Raw genomic sequence first — 21,216 nt, forward strand, 5'->3', positions numbered from 1 at the left:
CGCAGCCCCGGGCCCGCCGCTGAGGAGCCGCCGCCGCTCCGAGCGGGGTCTGCGGGCTCGCCCCGCCCGGCGGGACCCCCGGCATGGCCTCGGGCAAGGCGGCGGGGGAGCGGCGCTGGGAGCTGGTGCGCTGGTGAGTGCGGCGGGCCCGGGGCTCCCTCGGCAACGGGGAGCAGAGCTGGGCACCGGAGGGGCTCAGCTTGCGAGGGCTCTGGGCTTTGGCTGGGGATGCTCCCAGCCCGGAGAGGGGGAGAACGCGGGCTGGGGGGACACGGACCTCGCCCTGGGTCTGGGACGTGCGGGGCGCTCCGAGGGGCGCGGGGGTCCCGGGGAGGCTCCTGCTCCATCCGGGGGACACACGGGGTGCAGGGAGGGGGATCGCTGGCAGAGGCAGGAGAGGCGGTTCCGAACACTTTGTGCGCTCGGGAAAGGGTCGTGCCCGCTGAGCAGGCAGCGCGGGCCGGCAGCGTGCCGGGGTGCCGAGCGCTCCTCGTTCCGGGGAGTCCCCGGGACTCGCGTGGCTGCTCCGGGCTCTGGCGTGCGGGGACGGGGCTGGAACAGGGCACCGTCTGTGCCCGGAGCAGCCGGGACGGGCTGACATTGAGAACGAGCTTTGTCTGTGCTCTTTGATGTTGAATTGTGCAGTTCGTGACGTCCGAAGCTTGTGACTTTTGAGCAGGGCGCTGCGGCGATGCCAGGCTGTGGCTGGGGACGCTGATGGAAGCGCCGGGCCGGGCCCCGGGTGGGAGCAGAGCCGGGCCCGTGCTGGGTGCCAGCTGTGGGTGGGAGCCCCTCAAGCCAGGACAAGAGTGGGAACCACTGAGGCTTTTTCTTTTCCTCTCTCCCTCCCTTTCCCCCGCTCCTTGCAGCCGAGGATACTTTTTCCCCTCACACACTTGAACAAACTGTGACAGTACTGCTGGCCTGGCTGTTCTGCATCCCCACTGCCTCACCCTCACTTCCCAAGGGACATCCTGGCTTCCCTGCCCCTGCTCTGTGCACGGTTATCATACCCCAGAGCTGCAGGGAGCGCTGGCATTGCACCGTGCTCGGTTGTTTTTAACTGGAAAATTGGCAGGTCGCTTTGTGCTGGGGATGCTCAGGGAGCCTTTTGGGTGTCCTTCAGCTGCAGCTCCTGCACTGTCACTGCCCCAGCTCCATGGCACCTGCAGGGTGGGCTCAGGCAGGTCACAGAGCCCAGCAGCAGCACCTGGGGAGCTCCTGGCACACTGGAGCCTCCCCTCAGCCCCATCCAGTGTGGGCACATCCCTGGGGTTAATGCTGGGAATGAACATCCATGTGCAGAGGAAGGGACAGGAGCTCTCTGCAGCTCTGGCTGAGGTTCATGGCTGCGGCAGCTGTGTGCACGTGTGTCTCCCATCAGTACTACAGGGGCTTAACTTATTAATTACTCGCTGATGAAATTTCATGATCAGAGGAGTGTGTATGAAGCACAGCTGGCTGCTGGCATGGAAGCAGGCAGCAGGATTTTGTTCCAAAAGATGGAAACAACTGCAGTTATCAGAATTTTGCTCACTTAACAGGGAACCCATACTCTTCTAATCAAATTCATAACTATCAATTCACTCAAATATTGCTGGATAAGCCTCAGCATCTGGCCTGGCATTCGAAGTGATGCTAGAAAGGCCTTGGAGCCAGGGTCAGCCTGGGGATGGGGCTGGCCTGGGGGTGCGTGTGTGCTGGGGCAGGCTGTACCCCAGCACGATGGTGCTGAGCAGGGGTGCTGTGCCTCTGTCCCCTGGGGCTGTACAGGGGAATGTCCTGCGCTGCTCTGGGAATGTTTGCGCTTTGCTTTCCTGCACAAGGCGGTCAGGGGGGGCTGTGGGGCTGGTCTGGGGGCCCTGGGTGGGCTGGGGGCTGGTCTGGGGGCCCTGGGTGGGCTGGGGGCTCGGTCCCCTGGGGCTGTACAGGGTTGCAGCTGGCAGCAGCCCCACAGGTACCCAAGGGTGTGCAGGGCCCCCTCCCTGGGGTCAGTCTCAGGGGATGCCCTGTCCCAGACACGGCCGTGGCTGCGTGGGCTGGGGGCAGTGAGGGTGAGGATGGCACAGGGAGCAGGCAGAGGAGGGGCTGTAAAGGATTTTCTGCTGCCCCCGGGGCAGGCCGTGGCGCGGGCCCAGCCGCTCCTGCGCGCTGCGCTCCCTCCCGCAATCGGGGCTGATGAATATTTCAGTCTCCCTGGGTTTATTTTTAGGTACGTGCGAGAGGGCCGCTTCCGCATCGAGGAGAGGACGCTGACGGCTTTCCAGTGGCTCTACTCGCCCCAGCAGCACCGCATCGTCAGCAGGGCAGACCTGGGCTCCCCCAGCAGGTGAGGGGCCGCGGGCTCAGGGTGGGCACTGTGGGTAGAGCGCTGGCACGCCCTGCTGCTTGCTCTGTCACAAGCCCTTGTGGGCCTGCTGAGCCTGTCTGGGAGCCCAGTGACACATGAGCATCCTGGGCTGCGCTTCAAAATCAAGCGCCAGGTGCGGTGGTTGCACCAGGAGCTGCAAACACCACATAAGAGCTGTTTGGTTTAAAGCAGTGGGAAGGACAAACGATCACCTGCCTGCCCAAACTCTTCTTGCAATCGTCCCCATGGTTTTGGTCGAGGATCTGCTTTATGTGGGCAGCACTTGAGGTTTACTTAAAAACAGATGGTAGCCAGGGGCTGTGTTTTCCCCAGCCATCAGTGATCATTGGAAAATATCTGTTCTGATCCCCTGATTTTGGTCGGTGCTTAAACTCTCCCCTTGGGAGCCACATCCCAGGCACATGCTGCGGCTCTCCCTGCTGATGCATATGCATTGCTGTCAGTTCCCACCCCGTGTTTGATGATAAAACACCATTAACATAAAAGCCTCATGGGCCTCCAGACACACACAGAGCAGCATCTGCTCTCTGGCCTGCAAGGAGCTCTGGAACATGCTGAGTCCCTGAGTGGCTGTGGCACTAAAAGCTCTTCCCTCTCTGTTTCAGCAGCAGTTTTGCTCCCAGAGCCCTTAAAGCCCTGAAGTATTTATCTGCCTGGAACTGCATGGATGAGAACAGCAGTGGGAGGGTGGCTGCAGAGGATGGAGGTGCCCAAAATCCACTTGGATTTCCCAGGACAGGAAGGGCTGCGGGTACTTTTCATGCAGGGCAAGCCGGGTGGGGTGGAAGGAGGTGACATTCACACCTGGGACAGGTGAAATTCACACCTGGGAGAGACTTCCAGGGGCACGATGAGACGCCGGCTGTTGCCACGGCAGACACGCTGCCTGCTGCCATCTGCTTCCCGCGACGGGAATTCCTCTGCCTGCCGCTGGAGAGGCTTTCCAGAAACTGGAATGACTGTGCTGTTTATTGATTTTAACTAATTTTTGCAAATTGCTTTCAGAGGTTGTGTTAGCCCCGCGCCTGATGCGCATGTTTCATTTGGCACGTGCAACTGAAATGCGTGTAACATCATTTATAATTGATGTTAAGTGCTGTTGGGGTTAATTTCACTAGATTCATTTGATTTCCCGAGGGCGTTAATTTCCCTGGATGCCTTTGATTTCCCAGCGGAAAAGTTACCTGGAAGCTTCCCCTGGGAAGTTACCTGGAGCCGTCTGGAGACTCTGTAGGATACCAGCGACCTATTATGAGTGGTGTCTGTGTTTCTCTCATGGGAGTAAAATGTTTGTCTCCCAAGGCGGCCCAAGTGTAAGCTCTGGCTCGGCAGGAGCAGCCGCGGGCACCGGGACGGGCACAGGGACGGGCAGGGGGAGGCTGCGGGCACCGCTGGGGCACGGGGATGCTGCGGGCCGGGCTGCCCGCTGCGGCGGCTGCTCGACGGGGAGGGAGCGAGGGGACAGACGCGGCGGGGCTGCGTTGGTGCCTTGGGCAGGACAGGGCGGTGGCACCGGGCAGGCTCTGCCGCCGCAGCCGGCGGGATCCCGGGGCCGCGGCGGCGGGCGGGGAACGCGCCCCGCCCGGTTCTGCCCCGCCCCGCCCGGTTCTGCCCCGCCCCGCGCGGGGCCGGCTCCGCCACCGCGGCGGGATCCGCAGGCGGGAGCGGCGGGCACGGCACGGCGCGGGGCTGCGGCTCCATCCCCGGTACGTACGCGCTCAGCGGGGCAGCCCCGCACGGCGCTCCGCGGCTCCGTCCGCGTTCGGGGCTGGGGACGGACCGGGGTAACGGGACCCGTGTGTGGGAGGGCGGTGAAGCGGCTGCCAGCACGGCTCTTAGAATATTGACCGTTCGAGGAGGCGACTTCCAGCAGCCCGTGCGGGGCTCTGCCTGCTGTCCCCGGGGTCGGGGTGCTGGGGTCCGGCGGCATGCGGGGGGCTCTGTCCTGCCTCCCCCGGCGCCTCCTGGCCGGGAGCCCCAGGTGTTCGCACAAGACGGGGATGTCTGAGCCTCCCTGCGTGCCCACGCCAGTCTGCTGGGGCGATTCCCCACCACGGCCCCTGTGCGGGGCTGCAGCTCATCCCTGACAGGAAAGCCGTGCAATGTCTGCCCACCAGGCTGAGCTTTCCCTTCATCCTGCTCATTCCCACAGGCAGAGCACCGGTGTGCCTGGCGTGGAGCTGCACAGAGCCTGTGAGGGCTGTGAGATGTTGTTTGCATCCCTGGCGAATGCAGGCCGAGATGGATCCTGCCAGGTTGTGCCATCTTCTGCACGCTCTAGGCTCTGCTGTTTTGTTTAAGACTGCTTGTTGTTTTAGAAGCAGAAGGGACATAATATCTGTCCACAAGGCAGGATTTATTGAAGGTTGGAATCATGCCAAAGAGTTTAAATTCAGATCCACCCCGCGGTGTGATTGCAGGCAGCCGGCTCGCGCTTGCACACACCACGTTTCACAGACACTGCATTCTCCCTCTGCTGCCGGTTCCTCCCAGTGGAGAGGATAACCATAGCAGCAAACATACCTTTTTCTTTGCTTGTTTGTTTTATCATCCTCCCTTCCCTCATCCCTAGGCACATCTGTGTGGTAGCAGGGTCCTGAGGGCTGCTCAGAGAGGCCCTCTGCTGCTGCTGCTGCCTGTTGTGTACCTGCTCAGATGCTCTGGTGGCTGCTGCTGCTGTGGAAACAGGAACAGGACTTCAGCAGCAACAGGAGGACAGACATTTTTTCCAGGAGCTAAAACCAGCTCATTCTCCACAGACAGTTTTGCAGTTTTGTGGGGGCAGATGAATCCTCACTTGGAGTTAACATCTGCCTCCAAGCTGGATGCTAGAAGGACTGTTGCTTGACTGTGATTTGGTTTCAGCCTGGCTCTTGAAAAGCCCACTCAAAATGGTTGAAAAGTACAGATGATGTTGGCAAGAGGTAGCAGGGTTTGCAAAAGCTCGAGTCCAAGCCCCACGTGGCTTGTTTGCAATGTTCAGTGTCCACACACGGGTTTGGCCTCAGACCTGAGCCCGGCTGCTGAGGCCTGACCTTGTGCCAGTGCAGCTCAGCCTCGGGCAGCCACGGATTCCCTGTCTGCTGCTGAGGCCAGGGTGCAGGGCAGGGTGAGCAGAGGAGCAGCCCTGGGCAGGGCAAGGTGCCAGGACACATGCTGGGTCAGCGAGCCCAGCGCCCTGCTGCTGAGGGCATTGCAGGATCACACAATCACAGAATGCTTTGGGCTAAAGGGACTGTAAAGGTCATCCAGTTCCAAACCCCCTCCTATGGACAGGGACACTAGACCTTACCACCTTGTGTAATATCTTAAATGTTCTGAGTCTCAATGAGGGGGTTGGGGTATTTTTGATTCCTTTATTTCCATTATTAGGAAATTGTCCCAGAGATTGATTGTATTGAAAATTAGAAACCTCCTAATTTCCAGCCAAAACATGTTCAGGTCTCTCTCATTCCCATGCTTTCATCCCGCCCCCACGTTTTCCCAGCTCTGGTTTTCAGTTTAAGCTGTTCTTTTTCTGTCTCTCCACAATTTCTTCACTGGCTGCAGCCACCCCCTGCTCTGTGTTTGCTGTGTGAATTGGGCCAAACCCTCTCCAGCTCCTGGCGCAGCTGCCAGTGCCAGCCTGGCTCTGGGGGCAGGTTTTTGTGGAGGTTTGCCCCAATGCACCCTCCTTCCTGCAGCCCCTGCACTGCCTGGGCAGGCGAGCTCTGGGCTCCCGTTCCTGCAGGCAGTGGGGACTGACGTGCAGGGATGTGCAGGTAGCCATGGTGACAGCCCAGGACCTGCTCTGGCACGGCAGCTGCTCCTCTGCCTGCAGCAGGGCTGCCACAGCCACGGCGGGAGGAGCACGGCGGGCAGGGGTGCTGCCCTGTCCCTGGAGCACCCTGTGCAAGGCACCCGTTGGGCACTGTGTGGGTGCACAGAGCAGCCTCCCTGCTGGCTCCTGGGGAGGCACACGGCACGGGGATGAGAGCCTCTGCTTCCTTCTGCATCCTCCCTCTGGCTCTGCTGGCACAGGGATGTGAGCCTCTGCTGCTCCCCTCTGCATCTTCCTTCCAGCTCCACTGGCACAGGCATGTGAGCCTCTGCTGCTTCCCTGGAGCATCCTCCCTCTGCCTCCACTGGCACGGGGATGTGAGCCTCTGCTTCCTTCTGCATCCTCCCTCTGGCTCCACTGGCATGGGAAGGGGGTGGCTGGAAAAGGTGGAGAAAACAGGCCCAGAAAATCTGTGTGCTTGAACAGGCTTTTCCTAGAGAGAGCCTTTTCATGCCTTTTCATGAGAGAGGAATTTCGTGCCCTTGCTATCAAGGCAGAACTCTAAAATGGGTGGCCTTGAGAAAACAAACAACGCTGTGCATTAAATTCAGTGGGCTGAGAAGAATTCCATGAGCCTGGGAGCCCGTGTGATGAGTTTCTGCATACAGGGCTGTGGTGAGACACGATCTGTGGCAAAGAGCTGGTTCATGTGATGGTGGGAGCGGCCAGTGGGGCTTTGGGGGTCACGGGCACCTGGCCAGCACCTCTTGGTTTCCTGGGCTCCTTTCCTCTGTGCTAGGCGCTTCCTGGGCTGCTGGGAAAGCTGGTGCTGCCATACCTGGTGTAAGTGTCCCTCTGTGCCAGCTGCCTGAGAAATGAGGCTCTGCAGGATGCACAGTGGCTTCCTCCAGGATCTGTGTTTCAGCCATTTCCACAGAAACGAGCAGGAGAGGTCGGATCACTTTGGACGTAGGGATGAGTCCATGAGCCATCAGTGGTTTCTCAAGAATGTGGAAGAGGAGCTGGAGCATGGTTTGAACTTGAGCTGGGCTCAGGAAGGGCTCTGGCTTTCCCATCCCGTGCCTGAAGCTGCCCTCTGGGTGACACACAGCCTCCCTGTGACCAAAGGAGCCGCCCGGTCCTTCTGGTCTGAAGCTGTTGGACAGTGAAGAGCCGCCCCTGAGAGAAAGCTGGGGTTTGTGGGAAGCCGCATTTAAGATATGGAATTTCTCTTTTCACTTCAGCAGTACCATAAAGGGAAGAAAATAGTGCTTAAATATTCCTTGTACTGAGTCAGAGGTAATGTGGACACTGTTTTCCTTTGCTCTGTAGGTCAAGCTGATGATGCGCACGGTATGTTCTTCCTGTCAGGACAAAATCTAATATTTCTGGGTGCCCACAACCTTCTTTAGAATCATTAAAGGAAGCCGAATGCCCTCAGAGTGCCACAGGCAATATTAAAGCACTAATGATGCAATCCCAGTAAGAAAGGGAAGAATTATGCTGCCCTTGCAGGGCACAATCCTGCTCTGAGATGTCACCAGCAGTGTGGCACTGTTCCCAGTGGGCAGGGGCTGCTCAGCAGGTTTGGTTGGAGCAATGGGATCCTGGTTCTGGCAGAGGCCCCTGGGAGATGTTAATTTAGACTGGTGCAGATGGTACTGAGGAGTCGTCCTCCCCCAGGGTTTTGTTTTCCCTAATTTTGGCTGCTCGGCTATGATTTGCCTGTGCCTGCTCTGAAAGTAGGAAGGTTTTCTCCTTGTTGTTTTTGAGCCTGTGTGAAATACCTCGGGGGGGGAAGAGGGGAAGTGAGAAAATGTCATTGCAGAGCCTATTTCTGGAGGCACGCCCCTGCGGGTGAGATGGTGCTGGGCAGGCGGTGGTGAGGTACCCACAGCCAGGGAGGCTGGGGCAGCTGAGGCTGGCCCCTGGTGTGTTTTTAACCTTTGCCTGGTTCAAATGCAGTTTGTCACCTGGATCTGGGGGGGCTGATGTGGCCCTGGGGGGCTGCCAGTTGTGGGGATGGGGAGCAGGAAGAGCTCCACTCCTATCACTGCCAGCCATGGGTAACCCCAGGTGCTGGAGCGGGTGAGGTGGGCTTGTGCAGGGGCTGCCCCACTCCCTCCTGGAGCAGGAAATGGAGATGCTTCCCTATGGCCCTCCAGGGTCCTGCCCTCTTGTGCTCTGAAATCCTGGGGCAGGCAGGGGGTCACCCTGTACTTTAGCATGAGGTGAGGAGGAGCTGCAGGAGTGACAATGGTGACCATGACCTACTGACTGCAGTGAGCTCCGGCAGAGGGGAGCCAGGTCCTGCCCTGCTGTGGGTGTCCCTGTCACCCTGCCCTGCTGTGCCTGTCCCTGCTGTCCTGCCCTGCCGTGGGTGTCCCTGTCACCTGTCCTGTGTCCGTGTCACCTCTGGTGGCTGTGAGCTCCTGCAGGGCCGAAGCAGCAGAACAAGATGCAGCAGATGGTGCTGCAAGGGGAAAAGGGGACAGGTCTAAAGCTGGCCGTGTCTCTGGGGCTCTCCCAGTTGTTCCTGGCCAAGTTGTGGTGCCAGCCAAGGTCAGTGCCTCCCACAGCCACTGTCACCCGTGTCCCACACCGCTGCAGGCAGGGCCCTGCTGGAGCAGCCGCACTGGGGCTCGTTCCAGTGTGTGGCGGAGCCTGGCTGCACCCAAAGCTTTTGTTTTCAGACATTTTAATTGTGAGCAGCTCGGTAGAGCTGGGCAGAAATCAGCTGGGAGGAGTGTAAGGAAGACACGACCTGGGGGAAGATGAAGCGATAGGATAACGTCACACTGCTGCTGGTGCAGAGCTTTGACACAGATCAGGCAGGCCAGGAACAAACGTGTTCCAAGCAAATGATTGCTCCAGATATTTTGTAGCACCTGAATTATGGCTTCCAAGCCTGCAGCATTTTTTTTTTTAAATAATGTCCTTAAGAGATCTAAAATTAAAAGACTTTCCATCGTTTCATCCCTTTAAGGCTGTGGGCAGAAAGTAGGAGTTGAAATAGCTGGATTTCAGTCCAAGTTTTTTCCCTGGAGTTGAGCGATTTCTCTCTCCAGCTTGCTATACCCCCTCTCCCCCCACCCCTTTTTTCACACATCAGATAGAATTCAAGTGCCTCTCAATTTAAAGCTTTTGGGTGCTTGTATGAGAACGCTGGGCTAGAGCTGCCTCTGAGCCAGGAGCCAGCCCTGCATGGAGTGCCAGGGCAAGGGGATGCTGCGAGCCCACACCAGGCGTTGGCCTGGATCACTGGGGTAGGAGGTGAGTGTCTGGCTGGACCTTGGCACTCAGAAGCTCTTTCTGGCCTTTGAGGTGCTGATCCCCTGGTGCAGCCCAGCTCTGAGCAGGTGCAGGTGGGCACTGGCTGGTTTGGGGAGGTGAAAGGTGTGAGGTGGGCACCACACTCAGCCTCTGGGCACCATGCCCACCCCTGCAGCCAGGCTCACCTCCCCACGGCTCTGCTGTGTCCTGCAATGCCCAAAGCGGGGAGCAGCATCTGTTTTCTGGGGATTTGTGATGGATGGGAGCTCATACCCAGCTAGATGTCAGCATTTCCATTCCCGTGGGATTTCCGAAGCCTGGCTGTTAAAGGACAGGGGAGTTTGGGGGGTGGTCAGGCTTCAGGTGCCACTTCAGCCTTACAGAGCTGCCCGGGCACCAGAGGGTGGAAAACCTGTGCAACAGGCAGCAGCATGGGAGCCAGTGGGAGATGCCTCGCTGGGCTCTGGGATGGTGGGATGTGTTTGCCATGAGAGATGAGGTGATGGGGTTTTGATGCCTTAGGTGGGATGTCTGTCCCCCGAGGGGCACTGAAGGGGTGGGTGGAGGTTCCCCTAGCAGGGAGCCAGCCTGGTGCTGTGACTGCAGCGCTGCCATTTCGGGGACAGAGAGCAAGGGGCAGAGCACCGTGCTGCACCAGTGACCCTCTGGATCGGGCCTCAGCGGCCGGGGCAGCCGCAGGGCACGGCGTGTGTGGGTGACACGGTGGCCGTGGCTCAGCCCCGCTGCCCTTGTGGCGGGGATGGTGGTCCTGCCTTTAGGAGAAATACGATATTTGCAGCGTGAGGTTGCGAAAAGCCTGTGGCCACGAAAAGAAAAGGAAACGACTTTTTTTGTGGTGTTTCTGTGTGCGCGTGTGCATTCGCTGCTGCGCTGGGGGCGGCGGACGCGACGTGCTCCGGTCCCCCGCCCGGCACAGCTCCGCTCCGGCCGTGCCCGCTGTGCCCGCTGTGCCCGCCGTGCCCGCCGTGCCCGCTGTGCCCGCCGTCCCGTGCCCGCTGTCCCCGCGGCGGCAGCGCCCCGGCAGCACCGAGCCCCCAGCATGTTCCAGAGGAAGCGCAGCGTGTCCTTCGGCGGCTACGGCTGGTGGGTGCCTTCCCCTCCCTCCCTCGCTCTGCTGGAGCCGTGGGCGCTTCCCTCCCTCTGGCGGAGCAGGAGCCACCGGCGCGGTGCCCTCGGGCACAGCCCTCCCTCGCAGTGCCAGCCCGAGCGTGCGGGTCGGGAAGGACCTTCCTGCCCCGTGCCCCGCGAGCCTGGCACGGCTGCGGCCCTGCCCGGGGATGGCAGTGAGGGCATTGCCCCGGGGCTCCGCCGGGCTCGGCACCTGCCGGAGCGGCTGCCCCCGCGCCTCTCTCGCTGCTTTCCCTGCTGCTGCTCCCGCACTCAGACAGCGATGCTCGCAGCCGCCTTGGGCACCTTGGCGTGTGCAGCAAGCTCCCTCCTGGTCCAGGGCAGGTCCTGGCACCCCCAGGAGTCATCCCTTCCTTGTGTGGCCTCAGCAGGGCTGCTGCCGGCACCCCGAGCTCCTGTCTCTCCCCTCTGAGAGGCGTTCATCTGTAGGGAAACAGCTTAAGGAGACGACACGGTTCTCCCTCTGCCCTCTCCGAGGTGTTTTGTGCCCGTTCCAAGTGCGCTGTGGCTGTGGTGGTGTCTGGGGCACAGGGATGCTCTGCACCCTCCCGGGTCCGCAGGGGCTGGACAGTGGCAGCGCCGGGGCTTTGAGGGCAATACGGTGCCTGGGACCGGCTGGGGAATGCTGAGTGACTGCGAGGGCACCGGGAGGGCAGCTGAAGCGCCGACGCTTTGCAGGGTCCCCTGGGATGGAGCAGAGCCTCGCTGAAGCCAAGAGAGCTGCCTTGGCCGCATTGCGTGTTCTTTACTTAGGAAGGCAAAGGGAGCACTTGGATAGACCTCTGTTCAAATAAGTTTTGTGATATGTGGGCTCATTTTGGGGTGGGCAAGTGGCAGCTCTTGGGCAGCTCTGTCCCACGATCCTGTTGAGAGCAGCGGCCCTGGGCCCTGCCTGCCCAGGGGCATCCCAGGAGCTCCTGTGGTGCAGCAGAGCCGTGACCGTCCCTGGCAGGGCATCCAGGGCCAGCTGCGCTCTGCTCTGCATTGTCTGCTTGTGTGCTCTGGCAGTTGTAGGGGAGAGAAAATCACGAGCTGGAGAGTCACTGAGGGAAACGGGCTGTGCCAGCTGGAGGGGGCTGCACTGGCCCTTGGGGGGCTGCACTGGCCCCTGGGGGAGCTGCACTGGCCCTTGGGGAGCTGCACTGGCCCTTGGGGGCTGAGGTGGCCCTTGGGGGGCTGCACTGGCCCTTGGGGGGCTGCACTGGCTCTTGGGGGCTGCACTGGCCCTTGGGGGCTGTGTTTGCAGTTGGGGCTGGGGGAACAGGACAGGGCCTTTCCTTTAGACACCCTGCCAGTATCTGCACGGTGAGGGCGGCGGGGGAGCCCCATCCCCAGGAGCCGGGGGCTGCTGCTAAGGGATCTGTGCTTTCCTGCCCGGGTCCCGGGGAAGGCACTCCTGGCAAGCCCTGCGCGCTGCCGCAGAGCCTTCCCGGGGCGTGCCCTGGAAAAGAAGGGACCTGCCGGAGCCCCGTACCTGCGCCCGCCTCTTCTCACGGCCCCGGCCGCCCCACCCTTCCTGTGGGGCTGCGTGTGAGGTGCCTGGGCACACCCAGCGCCTCCTGCTGTGGCCACACTCGCTATTTCCAGCCTCTGCTGGGCTGGAAATTGCTGTTTTATAAATCTCCAGCAGCTGCATCTGCTGCCAGCGAGGTCCCGGAGCAGGGTGCGAGGTCCCGGAGCAGTGTGCTCGTCCCGGGGCCAGATGCGGTGTTCCCGGTCCGGCTGCAGGGATGCACAAGCTGTGAAAGCCGCTGTGGGTGCCGCCCCGGAGCTGCTGCTGCCCAGCGCTGTGGGGTGTGGGCAGTTTCATTTTGCCGCCTTTGGGGCAGGGCAGGGCACACAAACGGCTCTCACAGTCACCCTGCCACTGCGGTTTCCCAAATATGGGAGTTTATTTCCTGTGGCTTTTTTTTTTTTTTTTTTTTTTTTTTTTGTTGTTGTTGTTGTTGTTTCTTTTTCTCCCCTTCTCACTCTAAGAGGCCAAAAAACAACAACTGTTTTTTCTTGCCGTGGCTCCGGATGGAGCCCCTGGTGCAGCCCTCACTCAGGGACGGGTCCCATGGGAGCTGCCCCAGCCTTCCAGTGTCCCTGGGCTGCTTTGCCTCTGCCACTGAGTTTGGAAACAGCTCTGCTCCCCAGCACGCTCTGATATCAGTTCAGTGTGATTTAATGATCAACAAGGTCTGGGCAGGCTTGTAAGGTATTGAGTCACAATAGCAGGTGCCCTAGATCTATTTTAGGAGCAGCAGCACGCTGGCTCTCCAGAGCAGACCATGGAAGCTGATGCTTGGGGAAATGCCTGGCACAGAGCTCCCGCAGCCATGGGGTTTTGGGAGGGTGAGGCTGCTGCAAGTGAGGGACCCTGGGCCAGGTGATGGCACCTGTGCCCGAGTGCCTGCCAGGCTCAGGCTGTGCCACAGAGTGCCAGGGCCCGGCCCCTGTGCCCCCCGCGGGTGCAGCCCCTCCTGACAGCAGAGCCCGGCCTGGGGGGGACAAGGTAGAGCTGCAAGGGGGGGGAAGCTGCATTTCTGTGGCCATGCTGTGTTCTCTGTGATCACAGTGCAAAACAAGAGGGTGTTGGGGGTGTTATTTTGCTGTTTGGTCTTTTTTTGAGATGTGGAATTGATTCCATGTGGCAGATAACAGAGCATTTTCAGTGACTGCCAAAAGACATTATTTTGCATTTTGAGACATTACTATGATTTGCATTAATTAATATTAATATGTCTGTAAGCACAATGATTCTGAGGAGATGAGCACTCATTACCAGAGGCAGGGAAATGAGTGAAGCAACTGGGGTTGCTGGTCCCACATGAGCCAGTGAGGGCTGGGAGCAATGGGGCTGCTCTGTGTTTTGTCTGCCTGGGCTGGGTTGCAGTATGTGGGATCTGGGGGGATCTTCCCAGCCCCAGGGCTGCCACAGGTCCATCATCTGTGAATACCTGGTTTGTGGCAGCTGTGCTTTGGAGAGAGTTGGGACACAGGCGATGCCCTGCTCTGCTGCCCAGCTCACCTCTGGCATTCCAGACTGGGAGGCAGCACTTCTGCACCGGGAAGGAACTAGGGGGGGGGTTTTCTTGCTTGCTGCCAGGCTTCATTTTGGGTTAAGTCTTGGTTGACTTTGTTTTCCGATGAAATCTTTCTGTGGCGTTGGTCGTGTCAGCCGGAGCGCTGGCACCTCCAAAGGATGTGCTGAGGTCGTGTTTGGCAGCAGCCCCCAGTACCCAGCCGCCTCCAGCCACATCTGGAGCCCCGTGCCTGCAGTAACAGCCTGCTCTCTCTCTCTCTCTCCCCAGGATCGACAAGACGATGCTGGCCAGCCTGAAGATCAAGTGAGTACCTGGCTGTTCCTCGCCGCGATTTCCCGCGGGCTGGGGCTGGGCTGGCTCGGGGTGCGGGGGATGCTCCCCTGGGAGCTGGGCTCCAGCTGGTGCAGTGGAGCCCAGCCATGCCCGCCCACTCCAGGACACGCGTTCGTGCCTGTCCCACAGTCTGTTCTCCTGGCAGCCTGGAGTGAATCAGGCACTGGGGGATTGCAGCAGACACGGTGACAGGAGCGCTGTGAGATCAGCGGGCTGAGGGGTGCACGGGGCAACCCACAGGGCACCAGCTCTGCCTCGGGGGTGGGAATCAGCTGGTCAGGCTGACACTGAGCTTCTGGATGGAAATCCAGTGAAGTGTGGAGGTTTTGTATTTTGTTTTTCAATCTGGAGAGGTGGTGTCAGTGGAACAGTGAGTGCCGGTGACCCAGCTCCTCTCCTGTGCTGCTGAGGGGCTCTGGGCACTGCTCTGGAGGGGGTGGAGATGCTGCTGGGGTCCAGGAGGGTCTGTGGACTGGCAGTGTTGCTTAGTGGGTCCATCGTGGATTTGCCACTTGCTGGACACTGGTGGGTGGTGTGGGCTGTGCAGCTCTGGCAAGGTGGTACTGGGCCAGGTGCTGTGCTGTGATGGAGTGAGCCGTGTGAGGTCACCATCCCTGCTGAGGAACGCCCTCAGCTGATGGGGAAGAGAAGGTGGAGAAGGTCTGGGAGTGGTGGCACCGATGCTCTCTGCTCCCCCAGCACTTGTGGCTGTCTGGGACCTGCCTCCTGTTCCCACCAGCTTTGTTCTCCTGGCTGCACATCCTGGGTACTGATCCCTTCTCTCCCAGTGTAATGCATCCTCCCCTCTCCTGGATTCTGGATTCCTGGGTTCCTGGAACCCCAGGCTGGCGTTCTCCCTTGTGAGCACACGTGCAGCTCCAGTGCTGTCAGCTGCACCCTGTGCTGATGCAGAAATGCTCTGGCCAAGCTTCCCCTGGGCTCCAGGCAGCGCACAGGGTGATGGCTCATGCAGTTTCCCTCTATAATCATTGTGCAAATTATTCATTAATGGAAAAGTATCCGGAAAGCCTGGGGGAGCTGCTGCCTGAGCGAGCCCAGTGCCCGTTGAAAACGGCACAGCAGAATCGCTGGTGCTACGCTCATTGCTCAGGTTTTGCTGAACTAATGAGAAGTTTAAATCAATGCTTTCCACTTTGGGGAGGGCAGGGAATTCTCTGCAGACTTTCCTTTTTCCGTGAAGCCGAGAAGGACTGAGCTGCTCTTTGCACTCTGCTGTGCACCGTGCCCTGATTTCTCTCAGGGCTGCTGCAGCAGTTCTGCAGCAGAGCCCCCTGTACCCTCCTGTCTCCGCCGTGCCAGGCAGGCTGGAATGCTGTGCCAGTGCTGTGGGCACGCTGCCATGCTCCCGCCTGGGCAGGGCGAGGGTTGGCGCCACGCTTCTCTCTCTATCTCCGCCTTTCCTGCCCTGGCCAGAGGAGGGAGTTTCCTTGGAGCTTTTGATGAACATCCGCTGCTGCTTGCAGAGAATGCTTCCCACAGCCCCGTAGTGCTTCTGCTCTGTGGGTAGGCTGCTTCCTTAAGTGGTTCTGTAACTGGGGCTCAGCCGGAGCCGCGTTTCATATTTGTAAAAGCTTTTAAAATTATAAAAATATTATAAACCCAAACTTTTGGGGGTTTAGCGCCCTCTTGTTATTGCTGCAGCCTCTGTCGGAATGTCCTGGTTTAACCCGTGGCACAGAGGCACCAAGCATCGGAAGTTTTCTTCCCCTGTATAAGTTATTACCGAAAATCGGAGCTGCTTTCCGCATGCCCTGGAGCAGCTCAGGGAGCCTCGCGCTGCGCAGAGGCAGCGAGCCCGGCCCGGGGCACCCGGCCGGGGTGGGAGGGTGAGGGATGCGGGGCGAGCCCTGCCTATGCCCCACGGGACCGACTGCCCGCACACAGTCGGGATGAACTCACCCGCGCAGGTGGGGCACCACAGCGGCTCTGCCTCCGCCCGCCTCTCCGTTCGCTTCCTCGGTTCGGGTTCCGTTGGTTCCTATGGTAACCGGGGATGTGTCTGAGGGACCGGAGGGCGGGAGCAGCGTCGGGAGAGGCGGTGGGGAGCCCTGGCAGCGCCAGCTGACCCCGCTGGTGGCAGCAAAGGTGCCAGGGCTGCAGGAGGGCAGGGAAGGCGTTGTACAGGGCTCGGGCATTCCGCACAGCTGGGCTCTGTGAGCGCCCCGGAGCTCTGGTCTGGGGGAGGCTTGGGGATACTCTGCTGACTGTGTTTGGGGGTGCACGTCCCCAGGGGTGGCAGCAGGCACTGGTGCTGCTGTGCTCGGCTGCTGGGGCTGTTGAGAGCTGCTGGGACTGGGGCTGTGGAATGGAGACTGAGACACTTGGGCAGTAAATGGGATTTGGCATTTGCAGACCCTGGGTTTGGTTTGGACCAATTCCGTTGTGATCTCTACTTTTCTGTTACATTTTATTATTCCTTACCCACTTCAGGGGAAAGCGCTTGGAGCTGCTGAATCCCCTGGGCTGGCAAAAGGGGAATCGTGTCCAGAAGCTGCTCCCCAGCCTTGGCTTGGTGTTGGTGTTTTCTTGTGTCACATGAAGTCTCTGTAGGGAGCTGGAAGTGTCTCCAGGCTCCCGGGGGCACAGCTCCATGCAGTCCTGGTCACACATGGGGTGTTTGAGGTCAGGTTGTGCTGCCAGGAAGGGAAGACCTGAGCCAGATGGCAGCTAAGCTGCTTCCCTGGTGGGAAGGTCACCCTGGAGGAAAACATCAGCCTGCAAAGGATCCTTGCATGTCAAAGAGCAGTTCTGGCCAGGTGAGCCAGCCAGGTGGGTTTGCTTGCCTCTCACAGGAGCCCAGCAAGTGCAGGAGTCCCCAAGAAAGCAGGCAGAGACCCTCGAGCCCCCTTGGCCCTGTAAAATCCTTGGATTGGGGATGCTGGAGGTGGAAAAGTGGGATGGCGACCCATGGGACCCTTCCTCCTCCTGTGTGGAACAGTGGCAGGGTGATGTCCCGTGGGGGCTCACCAGCCCTTCCCCTGCTGACAGCTCCTCAGCTTTGTGCTCTGGTTATTTGCTCATTGCTATTGATGGGGTGCACTGAGAAACCACAGAGCTTTAAACAAAAAGATCAGTAAAAAAGCCCCCCCTTCAGGCAGAGTCACCTCTTCTTTCAGCCTTATAAAGCAAAAATAGCACCAAAATAATCATGTCTCTGTGGAACGGAGGAGCCATGCACAGCAATTACTGGGAGCCAGTGTGTGTGCAGTTAGAACTCACATGAAAGAGCATGTGATCCTGCTCTGCTGATGGCAGCAGGAGGATGAAGGTGGGAAGAGATGAAAGATTTGCTCGACCTTCGTAAAAAGAGCTATGTCCAGGCTTGAGGTTCTTTAATATTTGATGGGCTGGAGCTGAGTTAATGGGAAGATGTGGGAATGATTTAGCATCTTGGAGCTGGCTGCACTGACTATTGCACTGATCTTGGAGGTTTGAGCTTGGGTCCTGTGAGGACAAGGTCTGGCGAGCAGATTGCATCTAAGTAAATTCCTTTGACTTATTAGCACTTCATAAATGGATAATTGCATGTAAATGTATGTTTTGCAATTATATTTAGCCGGAGAAGCACATGCAAAGGAAATGCTGTCAGAACTACTGCAAGCAGCCAGCTGCAGCACACAGGGAGGTTTCCCATCTCCGTGTCTGTGGAACTGCTCCTCTCCATTGCTAATGGGCATGGAGCTAGCCCAGTGCCAACCCCAGCAGTGAGCCCCCACAGCATGCCCTGCATGGCTATCCCAGTTCTGGAGCCTGGCAGTGCCCCCCTCCTGTCAGTGCCTGGAGAGAGACTGAGTGTGCAGGGCCAGGGTGCAAGGAAGGCTCTGTACTTGCACAAAACTTTAAACTCAGTTAAAGCCAGTGCTGAGCTGGAGGGCAGAATGAGGCTGGGCTGTCTGTCCCCATGGGTCAGTGCTAGACGGGTGTTAGCTGTGCACCCAGCAGAGTGCAGGAGAGCCATGGCGGGGCATGGCATGCCACGCGAAATGAGTCCGTGTGTTGGCAGCAGGTCTGTGGCTGGGTTCCTGCTGGGATGAAGCAGTGCCAGGGAACTGCAGGTGTGTGCCCAGGGATGGTGACAGGCCTCTGCTGCTGCCACTTCTGGGGGCTGCTACCAGCCCTGCTCACCATCAGCTGCTTGAGTGGCCTGCCAGGATGGTGGCAGGGCCATGGTCTGTCCTTCCCCGTCAGCCCGAGGACTGGTGGGAGATTTACAAAATCCAGCCAGTCCCAACGTCTCGCTGCTATCTGTGGCAGGCAGGCTGGAGCGCTTCCCTCTTCGTGGAAGGGCAGTTATCGCCCTGGCTGCCTGCCCACACCCAGCCCTGCGCCCACACAGCATCCTCCCAGCACGTCTCACAGCCTGCCTGGGACAGAGGAAGCTTTCACAGGAGGAGGAAGGTGCTGTCAGCTCTGAGGACTTGCAGTGTTTCAGCCATTTAATCTGGTAAGCCTTAGCTATATAAAATTCCAGGCCGGGGGAATGGGTACTGGCACAGCTCCACTGATGCTCTCCCTGGGTACTTGACTCTATGCTTTCCTCCTAGTGGCCTGGTGTAGACTTTGGGTTTATGTGAGGGTTTGTTCCTGCAGAAAGCCCAGGCAGGGAGCAGGGAGGTGGGCTGGGATGTGGTGGTGACGTTGGAGGTGGCGCAGCGGTGAGTGCCGCCCCGTCCATATGCTGAAATGTTGTTGTTGCTGTCAGACAGCCTTCCCATATTTAAAGCTAGATTATCCACAATTACATGTGCCCAGAGGACTGAGCAGCCCCACATGGGTCTATTTTTAGCTCTGTCTCAGAACTAATAAACTGTGCTGGTTTCTCCTCCTGCCATATTTATGGCCTGTCAGGCTGGGAGCTGTTTGCAGCCGGAGGGCGGTTGCTGGGAGAGCAGCCACCTTCCGAGAGCAAATATTGTCCTGATGGGTGGAGGGAGCCATGATGGCTGTGGTGATTGAGCCCCATCTGCCCTGGGTTTGGTCTCTGTCTGCAGAGTCACTGAGGTCACCCAGGCAGGGTCTGCAGGGGCTCTGCCCCACTTGGGGTGGTTGCTGGCTTCCTCTTGGCCCAGGCCATGTTCCCACTGGCCTCCTCTTGGCCCAGGCCATGCTCCCACTGGCCTTCCCTCGGCCCAGGCCATGTTCCCACTGGCTTCTCCTCGGCGCTGGCCATGTTCCCTCTGGCCTCCCCTCGGCCCAGGCCATGTCCCCACTGGGCTCCCCTCGGCCCTGGACAGGGTGGGTGTGATTTGGGGACTGTGAGCAGCCCCACGTCTGCCGGGCCAAGGAGCCCAGAGCAGGGTAGGCAGTGCCGGCGTGGCAGTGCAGGCATTCTGACAAAGCCCGTGGTTTGTTCCTGATGATAATTTTGTTAATTACTGTACGCACTCGCCGGCTGTCGCTTTTCCTGCCAGTTGGCAGGGCCTGGCTCCAGGCAGCCCGGCAGGGATGGGCGGCCACGGCACCCAGCGGCGCTCCCGTGCCACGCTCCTGCTCTGGAATGGCCCTCTCCATCTCGCCTGTTCTAGTTCTAGTGGGGCTTGTGGTGCTCTCCGTGACCCATACCGTACCCAAGGAACTCACATCTTCCAAAGCCCGTTGTGGAAACATGGCTCATCTCAGGCTCCCACCCAGAACAGACATGTAGAGGCTTGACAGGTACTTGAATAGGTCAGAGCCGTATTCTGGGTCTCTGTGAAGTCTCAAAGGTCAGTCCTTTCAGGCACTGCCCTGTCTCGCTCCTCTCAAATGTTACTGGTGTCACACCAGGGACCATGACAGCTCCTTTCTGCTACAACAATATACTGTTAATTCCCAGTTTGGAATGCAGAGTCCGCTTTCTAAAGCCCTGACAAGCTGATCTGGGTCTCCTCTTCCTGATCATTGATAAAGTTACACAGTGTGAGGTGATTTGAAGAGGAAGATGATGGGTCTGCAGCTAAAAACTGCTTCATTTTCCATCTTTTCTTGTTTGGAGCAAGAGGCAAGGAAAAATCTGTATAGCAGCAGAAACCCCTGGATTTGATTGACTTCAGAACGTTCCCCGTAGTACGGATGTGTCAGAGATAATACCTGTGTTTTAGCTCCGCAAATTATATGTCTTTTAATGCTTTCACATCAAACAAGGTGTGCGAGGGAGGCGGGTAATTGAGATGGTGTCATCTCCAGAAGCGTGGCTGGGGCCCAGGTGCTGCTGCTGCTGCTGCCCCCCCTGTGGCACTGGGACCCCCCCTGCCCCTCTCTCTGCCCATCTCCTCCTCCCACATCCCTTGCAGCACCCTCGGGAAGGGCACGGCTCCATTGAGGCTAAAGTTCGGGCCTAATCCTGAGCTTCCCAGCAGGATTCCAGTGGTGACTGGTTGGCACAAAGGCTCCAGGGATGGTCTTTGCTCTGCACGGGCAGGGCTGGGGCTGAGCAGGGTGCTGGGGGTGCTGGAAGTGTTGGGCGAGTGGCACATGTTAGTGGCTGTGCCTCCAAATCTGGCTTTATGAGTGATGTTAATGATCAATGCTGACATTTAGCTCATTGATTTACTAGTAAAATTCAGAGGATCTGCTCATGCTGTAAAGACTAATTTCCTCTGCTGATTTGATCTAATTTAATTGGATGCTGAAATCTTGGAGCTCATCTCTTCAGGAGGCCTGTGTTCACAGGGAGAAATACCCCAAATTATCAGGAATACAATTTCTATGTAATTGTGCTGCTGTCATGGCCATGACTACCTCGTTCTGTGTCAGCTGTGCTGTGGCTGATGCTGCCCCCAGTTGCCACCACACAGGCAGGCTGCTGGGCAGGAAGAGCCCAAAGGTGACTCACTTGGGCTGTCTCACTTACAGAATAGGGTTTGGTTCATAGCCAGTGGCACACAATGGATGGGAGAGGTGTATAAGAGACTCCTTGTACCTAGCTTGCTTTGTTCCTTGATAAATGAGTCTCAGAAAACCACCCACTCGTGCATTGATGTGTTGATGGCATGGTCAGTGTTCCAGGCTCCTGTCACTGATTGCTCTTGGGTCACTGTTCTTTCGTGGCTTTCTTAAAGTTCTTGGCTATGGCTCAGGTCTTACCCCCTCTGGAGCTGTTTGAGTGTGTCTGTCACACACGGTGCTCAGTGTCCCCTGCACACCTGCAGCCAGGAGCCTTCACTGGGCTGCTCTGGAGGCTCTGTGCCAGGAGGAGCTGCTCCCAGCACCTTCCTTAGCTGTGCTCCTCAGCATCCCCTCTGCCCAGGGGAGGGGGACAAGACCCACCTGGCCTCAGCTGCTTTCTGCAGTGAGAGTTC

The 21,216-nt window shown here is 58.7% G+C and overlaps 1 protein-coding gene across 2 annotated transcripts in view; it reads left to right on the forward strand.

Moving 5' to 3' along the window:
* Positions 1-25: 25 nt before the first annotated feature.
* The window catches only part of RAP1GAP2 (RAP1 GTPase activating protein 2), a 50,859-nt gene continuing 29,668 nt past the window's right edge, over positions 26-21,216 (forward strand). The window contains exons 1-3 of one of the 2 annotated variants that reach the window (XM_059486954.1): positions 26-133; positions 2,213-2,329; positions 13,850-13,885. In XM_059486954.1, coding sequence (XP_059342937.1) covers positions 84-133; positions 2,213-2,329; positions 13,850-13,885 — 203 coding nt within the window. In that variant the 5' untranslated portion in view covers positions 26-83. Of the gene's footprint in view, positions 134-2,212; positions 2,330-4,024; positions 4,078-13,849; positions 13,886-21,216 lie in introns of those variants that run through there. The other variant, XM_059486956.1, reaches the window with a different exon arrangement.

This window comes from Ammospiza nelsoni, chromosome 21 (assembly GCF_027579445.1).
Source record: "Ammospiza nelsoni isolate bAmmNel1 chromosome 21, bAmmNel1.pri, whole genome shotgun sequence".
NCBI classification, from domain to species: Eukaryota; Metazoa; Chordata; class Aves; order Passeriformes; family Passerellidae; genus Ammospiza; species Ammospiza nelsoni.